The sequence below is a fragment of the Typha angustifolia genome, chromosome 10 (assembly GCF_048772165.1).
Source record: "Typha angustifolia cultivar Huaian chromosome 10, ASM4877216v1, whole genome shotgun sequence".
Classification (NCBI taxonomy): Eukaryota; Viridiplantae; Streptophyta; class Magnoliopsida; order Poales; family Typhaceae; genus Typha; species Typha angustifolia.
This window is the reverse complement of record NC_133248.1, coordinates 10,547,827-10,556,197: the sequence shown is the minus strand read 5'-3', so window position 1 is coordinate 10,556,197 and position 8,371 is coordinate 10,547,827. Positions and strand designations below refer to the sequence as shown.

Sequence of the window (8,371 nt, the reverse complement as noted above, 5' to 3'; positions counted from 1 at the left end):
CCTCGAGAATAACGACTCAGTGGGATAAGGCTGACGTGGCAACATTAGGACGCGTTGGTGGTGGTCGCAGTTAATGTACGGGATATTCTTAAACACACAAGCACAAGCGTGGGGATATGAAAAGAGTAAGAAGTTTTCTTTTATTTATTTATTAGTTACGGATAAAGTTGAAAGTAGAGGACTAATCCAGTAAATCCTACCCTTTTAAACAAGGATTAAGATTAATACGACCTTTGTTATTTACGGTTTTATAAATCTCCTCCTTTCTTTTTCTCAAATTTTTATTCCTCCTACAAGGTCCAGTCCACGCCTTTATAGTTTCTACTTCCATTCAAAAGAGATGATTACTACTCCTACTTCTATACTATAAACAACAATACCACTTCTAAGCAAAGAAGAAGAAGAAGAAGAAAAGATTCATTGTACGAAGCTTCTCCTCATTAAAACCCATCTAAAAGGTCCCTCCTTTATCATTTTTTCCCTTCAATTTTCTCGCCTCTTCTTCTTCTTCTTCTTCTTCTTCTTCTTCGTACAGTCTAAGAGCTCATATACTGCTTGTTGGTATTCTTATTCTTAGAGAGAGCGAGAGAGAGGAAAGGAGAGAGTTTTGATGTCTCCTCCTCTGGAGCACGACTATATAGGCCTCTCAGAGGTCTCCTCTCCAGCTTCCAAGGAGAAGGAAGGCCATGGCGCTGCGCTAAACCTTAAGGAGACGGAACTAAGGTTGGGGCTACCTGGGTCGGGATCGCCTGAGAGGGGAGAGAAGGTTGGGCTCACCCTTGGGCTCCTCCCGAAAGGGCTCGTTTCCGGGGCGAAGAGGGGGTTCTCGGACGCCATTGATGGATCTGGGAAGTGGGTTTTCTCCGGAGTGGCTGGGTCGGACGTGGAGTCGGGGAAAGGTGGGATCTTGTTCTCGCCCAGAGGTGAAGGGGGTGGAGGAGGGCAACATTTGGGGCAGGGTAGTGGAGGAAAGGAGGCAGCGGCGAAGGTTTCGGGGCAAGAGAAGAAGGCCCAGATGACGGAGATGGATGCGAATGACCGTGCAATTGCGCCGGCTGCGAAGTAAGTGGTTGTTTTCAGATGCTGGCTACAGAAATTTTGAGAAAATGCCTTCTTCTTTTTTCGTTTTCATTAATTCCATTTCTGGGTATCTTTAGATGTTGGAATCTCTCATGACTAATTTCTAGGCATCTTTTATGACAAAGATAACTGAGATTTATGTTCGTATATTTTAGTAAAATTTCTGGGTATCTTTTTCTGCACTCCTGTTAGTACAAGAGTTCTATCATGCCCTTAAATTTGATGAAGACAGCTTAAATATGCAATCTATCATGAGCTTAATAATCGTGGTTTTAGATATCGAAATTTACTGATCCTGTTGAGTGCTAAGGCTTGTTTATTATTTCATTGCCTGCTAAATCGTCTCTCTTTTAATTATGCTTCTGGTCTAGTTGTTGCCGTCAACTTTCAGAAGCTTAATCTTAGAGACCACAGTGTTGCTGATAGATTATGGATTTTGTGGTCTCTCTATTTCGCTAACTATGAATGGTAGATCATACTTCGATATGTCTCTCTTTATATTGCTTGTCCACAATAAGAGTGACTTGCAGTTTTAGTAGATTTAAGAGGAGGTTTAAAATTGATTTTGCATGTCACAGGGCGCAAGTCGTTGGTTGGCCACCAATCCGTAGTTACCGGAAAAACACAATGGCCATAAACACATCTAAGAGCAAAGAAGATGCAGAGACAAAACAGGGGTTAGAATGCCTTTATGTCAAGGTTAGCATGGATGGTGCGCCATATCTCAGGAAAGTTGATCTCAAAACGTACAATAACTATAAGGAGCTATCTTCAGCACTTGAGAAGATGTTCAGCGGCTTTACCATTGGTGAGCTCAAATTTCTTTTACACTCGAAAACTTTGACGGCAGATTACATCTCTATGGGGAGATCAGTGAAACTTCTTTCTTTTGTTAAGGTCGTTACTATGAGTCGTACTATGAAGAAGAGTTTACTTATGCTTGCTTTGCGGTCTTTATAGGTCAGTGTGGAGCTCATGGTGTACCAGGCAGGGATGGTTTATCTGAGAGTCGTTTGACGGATCTTCTAAATGGATCTGAATATGTGCTTACTTACGAAGACAAGGATGGAGACTGGATGCTTGTTGGTGATGTCCCATGGGAGTAAGTATTAGATTGCCATACCATGTACACTTTGCTGTCAGGGAAAATTAAGTTGCATCATGGATTTGATTACCTATATCATTTTCATTTGCCTCTTTTCCTTTTCATACTTGAGCAAGAATGATGGTGATAAGAATAATAACAATTTGTTAAGATCAAAAATCCAAATTTGGAAGATTGATCTTGATAACTGATTAAATCTCAACTTTATTTTGGTTTCAATAATTTTCGGCCTTGTTCCAATATTTACCAATTTCCCCTTATCTGGAAAATTTTTCTGCGGTCCTTCGTCTTTGATCTTTGTGCATCTCTAATAGTGATTAGACACTGATTTTTGTTTTGTTTTCCATGCAATTGCAGGATGTTTACTGACTCTTGCAGGAGGCTGAGGATCATGAAGGGTTCAGATGCTATTGGACTTGGTTAGTACCAGTTTAGCAAGAAACCAATACACCGAATTAGGAACTGTTCAGTGAATCAGGACAGTTCTCCAATATAAAATAATCACCATATACATATTGCTCATCTTTGTGCATGCACTTAGTATTAACCCAAATCTCTCTTATCTTTTTCCTTGTAGCTCCAAGGGCCATGGAGAAGTGCAAGAACCGGAATTAGAACATTCATCTCCTAAATTGAAGTGCGAGGATAACAGATTGCTTGAAGGAACCTTCTCAAAACCAAAAGGTTTGAGGGTTTGCGCTGCGAATTGTCTAATATCTATCATATTTGGTTTAGTGTTTCACATGGACTAAACTTTATGTTAACTTCCTAATATATAGGGAAATAAGTTCTGTTAGATTGTGTGCAAGTCTTTGTATGTCTTCCTGTTACTTCTTGTGTAAATGGTCCTCACGCTCTTTGCGTGTTATTGAGACATTATTTCCTGCTTGCAAGATGTTATTTCCTGGTTGAACCAAATGATCAAAATCCCTGAAGATTAATCTCTATTGAATCATAGATCATGCATGATAATGGTTGTCTTATCTCGACAGTGTCTACATAACCTTGCTGTCCGAAAAATACTCAAGAAATCCACAACTTGCCGCTCTCGAACCAGCAAGATTGATCATGAGCAAAATACTTTTTATCTGATAATGCTTCTCTCTTTTCGCAAATTTTGATTACTCTTGAAGTCCAGCTTTCCAAATGGAAGGAGAAGGATTCTTCCATTTAGGCTTGTATCCTTATTCACAGACATTGTGTTGGCTTTCCAAATGGAAGGAGAAGGATCCTTCCAGTCTCCTTGTGAAGTTTGTTTTGTAGGGAACTTGCCAGTCTATGTCTCTCTCTTTAGGACTATTGGTATTGTCTATAGTAGGGATCAAAGTTTTCCTTTGGCACCATAATTTCAGGTGGAATAGAAAAGTATGGTACAAGAGAATGATTGACTATCTTCTCCTGGAATTAAGGCTGTCTTGCCCTTAGAATTGAATTGAGGTTTTTCTACCTAGAAATGATGGACTCTCTCTCTCTCTCTCTCTCTCTCTCTCTCTCTCTCTCTCTCTCTCTCTCTCTCTCTCTCTCTCCCCTGATTTAATAACGTCTCTTTGTTGGCTGACGTGAAATATTGCAATATATTTCCATGAGTGATTTCTATAATTTTCAAGCATTCCCTAAATTTATTTATGTTTATATCTAAAACTTACATATAAAAGTTTATACCAGAACTAATTATTATGGTGTTCGATTATAAACTAGATTATTCGAAAAGAGGAGAGAGTAAGAAAATGATTGAAACGATAATTAATTAAAGTGATATTTTTTTCAAAGGTGAAATAATAATTATTAAATTTAAAATGTTGGATGAAAAATGAGAGGAGAGAAAAATAGGCATCAGTAAACAGTAAACGTTAAGTTATTCTATCATTGTTATGCTCCCTATCTTATCAAAGTTTTTTTATATACTTTCAGCTTTGCAACCTAGTGTGTGCATGGCAGTGTGAAGACCCAAATAATGTGAAGGGAAGAGTTAAACATCTACTCTTGGCCCCAGTCTTGATCAAAGGAAGGAGAGAAAGATACAACTAACAATTAGCATGGAATCTTCTTCTAGAGTACAAAATTAATGGAACTATAACCCAACCATAGCTATGACAATTACAATAATGGAGCATGGATGGGTGATGCAATGAATGAGAGCCATGTCAGGAGACACCCTACCCTGCCTTTAATTCATGCATCCCTTTGTATCAAATGCTACTAACCCTTGATATATGGGACCTACTTCTTGCCGAATAAATATGACTCTAATATTATCCTTTGCTGATGCAACTTCCACCCTTCTTGGTGCCAATGTAGGTTGAGTACTGTAGTGGTTGGCTTTTTATAGATCCATGATTGAGATCATGAGATCAATTCTCTCCATAAATATTAGAATTGATCATTTTAGAAGGCTAAAATATATGGTGACATAATAGAAGACCTAGAATTCAATATTTGCACTTAGCCATCATTCATTAGTTGGGATAAGGCCAAAAGGGAATATACTAGTTAGTATATTTCCCATATTTGGAATAAAGGCATCATCAGTCTTTTATCTTCTCCAACCAAGAGATACTCTGCCTACTGCCCACCACCATCACTATCACTTATTATTATTCCCTTTTATCTTTTCCCTCCATCCTCCCTTTTGTTCTCATCCATCCTCTAATCTCCATATCCCCTTTTGCCTATGAAGGAAATCTACTTGGAGTGGGTATTACAAATGGTGATGGTGATATTGGTAGTGGTGGAGAAGGCCAAGGTCTACCAAAGAGTCTAGAGAAGATTCCTTAGGGTGGAGGTACAAAGAGAGGGAAATGGAGAGAGAGAGAAGAAATAGTAGTCTTTAATCACAAATAATGACCTATTATTGGAGGACTCATGGAAAAATCATAATAATTAAAAGCATAATGGCCTATTATTCCCATATTTATGTATATATACATGTTAACAAAGATGGACCTAAAACTTAAGCCCATATGACCCAACCAAATCACATTAACAAAATAATGTAAAGATTCAACTCGGCCCGTCTCTAAGTTGTATTTGAATTCATACTCAAATGAATTTTTATATTCGAATCCAGATTCAAATTATTTTTAAAATTTATATCCATGCCCGAATCCAATCCATGTCAGATAAGAAATTTGTAAACAATATCTCCTCCTTTCTCGCTATCGAAGATTTCTGACTTTTACTCGTTTTTTCTTCTTAATCTTTTAACACTTGTACTTGACTTTTTTTTTTATTATCTTAATAAGTTTTAATTATGATTAATTCCCAATCCTTCTAAAATAGGTCTCATCCTTACTGGATACAAAACTGAGTCAAATTGGATATGATCGTAAGTACCCATTTTCACCCAAATCCTAGCTAGATAAATTGAATGTTTTATTGGCATCTAATTTCGTAATTTAAATATATAACCATTTATACTTCATATGAATTGCTTGATCTTGAGCCAGATCTAACCTAATGTGCTATGCTTAGTAATTGTAATGTCACGTATAACGCATGATTCATATAATATTGAAACAATATTATAGAAATCACTCTGGATGAAAAAAAAAAAGGAGGAGATTGAATGCTAATAATAAACAATCGAAACAATCATATCGCGTGATATAGATTTATCATTTTCATTGCCAAGATGGCTTATTTTACCAAGTGGATGTTAATCCTAACACAAAGCATCAGCTGTAATTAATCGATTCTTAATCCAAATTAATTAGATATCGAATGGGTGCTGACAGTTGTTGGCATGTGAACATATGGCAGGGATTAGGGCTAAACATGATCCTCCACACAAGTGGGTAGAATAAGCCCAAGAGTGATTAATTGATTAATTGCGACTATAGTCACCAAAACCTGGGTGGCCAGTTGATCAAGTAGGCAATTAAGCTTTTCATAATCAATAATAGCTTTCTTAAATTAAGTTAACGATGGCGTCCACTTGTAATACTTGTCACTTCTTTTTGATTATCAAATTAATCTTTTGATCGTAATGTTTTGGGTTGAAATTGGTAAAATGGGAGGTAACATGTAGATTTTTACTTAACGAGGTTTATTCAGCACCAATAGAATCTAGATTTAGATACTTGATTGAATCGAGATCATGGTCATACATAAGGAAAGTTTTGAATAATATCCTATATTTTTAATGATTTTATGATTAGCATATCTTCTTTGAGCTATTTGTAATGATTTCTTATTTTTTTCTATAATTATTATATCACGGCGTACAGTTTATTTTGACTAACTATCATTAACTTTATATTATAATTTATTTATTATAGACGTTATAAAAATATCTTAGAGACATTTTCTAACCTAACTCCGCACTAACAAATTTTACTAAAATATCTTTAGAAAAAAAATGTTATTGAAAAAGTTTAATAAAAGAAGAAAAAAAAGAGAGAGAGAGAGAAGACATGCATATTTTTGGTATTTTAAAATGTAAACTTAGTTTCCGCAACGAAAAATTTAAATATCATTTTACTAGAGATTGATTAGTAGTTAAACTAGAGTGCAGTATGAAAACTATATGCCGAAAGAGAGGTTCGGATTAGAAAATAATTCAAAGAAATTTTCCTCAATAAATATTATGGATCCTAATAGCTACTATGTTTCCATAACTATGGAAAGATCACAAAAACCTAGTAGCATCTCATACAAATTTGCTACTAATTAATTCCAACCAACACATTAGAACCAAAAGGACAGCCAATATTGCAGTGTCCATCACTACATTTTGACACACTTGCACCTGGTACAGTCTATTTGCCGTTCTTAATTGATGTTAAGCTAATTGCCCTATTGTAGTATAAATAAATGAGGCAACTATGTATCTTTATTTACTTTGATAAATAGACAACCTAATAATATTCCCCATGTGAAAAAGCTTTGTGCAGAGCCTAAGAAGCTTCCTGAAACTATAAAAAAATGTGGTATTTAATGAGAAAATTTACAAGGATCTTTCTGTGATTCTTTCTTTTTGTTAGTACTAGGAGAAGTGGATGTAAGTTACCTGGGCAACATTTTAGGATAGAAATCTTATAGGATCATCATTGGCATATTAACCAAGAAATCTTAAAGTAATAGACTAAATCTACATAGAATCCAATCCAGCAATTAATGGCAGTATTAGCACTATAAGAAGGGGATATGGATTCATTTGTCCTTGTGATTCAAGCTAACCTCTCTCTCTCTTTCTCTACATCTCAAGCAGTCTATATAATTTTGGAGAGATCAGAGTTTTGTTAGCAGATCAGATGGGCAGCAGCAACTTTGGTGATTTGTTCATGGGTAGTGGGAGATCTTTGTCATCTGGAACGGGAAAGAAGAGTAGAAATGAGAAGCCAAAGCAACCCCAAAGAGGTCTTGGAGTAGCCCAATTGGAGAAGATTAGATTGCACAATCAAATGATGGCTGCTCATCTCCCTTATTATGAATCACAATTTCAAAGTTCTACCAACAAGGTTCTCTCTCTTTCTTCTCAACTATGTGATCATTGTCATAGACTCATTAATTCTCCAAGTATATGCTCTAATTCCTCATGTAAACAGGAGGATATGAAACAGATGCCATTCCCATCTAATGCAACATCTTCTTCAGCTTATGGCATTCATCCAAATAACACGGTATGTTAGGCAACAAAAGAAGTCCCATCTTTTTAATATTTTCTTTACAACTTTAATGAATACTTGAAATAAATTCGTTTATTTCAGATGGCATTTGGGGATACTACAAGAACAGATAGAAGATTTGATGGATATAATTCTAGTTCAACCCTTCATTTGGTGCAACCAACAATGACATTACCACTTCTTCCACAAAGCACGGAGGTATATGCATACATTTAGTGAAGCTTTGCTGTGGAATTTCTTCTTTTTCTGCAAAGGTTTGTATCATAGACTGAAACTTTTTATGGCACTTCCATTCAGGATTCTCGATGGCTTTCCATCGATTCAAGTCAGAACTCCGATCCAAGAGACTTGCAAGAACTCGATTTAGAGCTTAGATTAGCATTGTGAGCAGTTCAAGGAATTCTTGCTTCATATTTGGGACAAGAAAGTTTGGAAATTGAAGCCATTTTAGCACTGCAAGAAACCAATGTACGCTATGAATTAAGGCTCTCTTTAGTTGTTTAGAAGGAAACCATATTTCCTAACTTTTATCATCTTTATAGTTAACTGGAAATGCCTT

At 36.2% G+C, this 8,371-nt stretch overlaps 2 protein-coding genes across 4 annotated transcripts; both read left to right on the top strand.

Moving 5' to 3' along the window:
* The first annotated feature begins 299 nt into the window (after positions 1 to 299).
* LOC140769230 (auxin-responsive protein IAA17) lies at positions 300 to 3,168 on the top strand. 2 transcript variants are annotated; one of them, XM_073109870.1, is made up of 6 exons: positions 300 to 458; positions 578 to 1,062; positions 1,659 to 1,888; positions 2,041 to 2,182; positions 2,543 to 2,604; positions 2,763 to 3,168. In XM_073109870.1, the coding sequence occupies exons 2-6, from the start codon at positions 611 to 613 to the stop codon at positions 2,798 to 2,800; spliced, it is 924 nt and encodes a 307-aa protein (XP_072965971.1). In that variant the 5' UTR covers positions 300 to 458; positions 578 to 610; the 3' UTR covers positions 2,801 to 3,168. The 2 variants fall into 2 exon arrangements, with proteins under 2 accessions (XP_072965971.1, XP_072965970.1); XM_073109869.1 differs by having other exon boundaries at positions 315 to 1,062.
* A 4,245-nt stretch (positions 3,169 to 7,413) lies between these two features.
* LOC140769145 (protein SPEAR1-like) lies at positions 7,414 to 8,371 on the top strand. Of its 2 annotated transcripts, none has more exons than XM_073109736.1 (4): positions 7,414 to 7,644; positions 7,747 to 7,806; positions 7,894 to 8,010; positions 8,110 to 8,371. In XM_073109736.1, exons 1-4 carry the CDS (start codon positions 7,438 to 7,440, stop codon positions 8,197 to 8,199), a joined length of 474 nt encoding a protein of 157 aa, XP_072965837.1. In that variant the 5' UTR covers positions 7,414 to 7,437; the 3' UTR covers positions 8,200 to 8,371. The 2 variants fall into 2 exon arrangements, with proteins under 2 accessions (XP_072965837.1, XP_072965836.1); XM_073109735.1 differs by having other exon boundaries at positions 7,732 to 7,806.

Excerpts from the sequence above, each read along its gene's own strand:
- LOC140769230 (XM_073109870.1), top strand. The coding sequence starts at position 611 with ATGTCTCCTCCTCTGGAGCACGACTATATAGGCCTCTCAGAGGTCTCC. Across the intron at positions 1,063-1,658 it reads GCAATTGCGCCGGCTGCGAA|GGCGCAAGTCGTTGGTTGGC; the intron begins GTAAGTGGTTGT and ends TGCATGTCACAG. Across the intron at positions 1,889-2,040 it reads GTTCAGCGGCTTTACCATTG|GTCAGTGTGGAGCTCATGGT; the intron begins GTGAGCTCAAAT and ends CGGTCTTTATAG.
- LOC140769145 (XM_073109735.1), top strand. The coding sequence starts at position 7,438 with ATGGGCAGCAGCAACTTTGGTGATTTGTTCATGGGTAGTGGGAGATCT. Across the intron at positions 7,645-7,731 it reads TTCAAAGTTCTACCAACAAG|GAGGATATGAAACAGATGCC; the intron begins GTTCTCTCTCTT and ends TCATGTAAACAG. Across the intron at positions 7,807-7,893 it reads GCATTCATCCAAATAACACG|ATGGCATTTGGGGATACTAC; the intron begins GTATGTTAGGCA and ends CGTTTATTTCAG.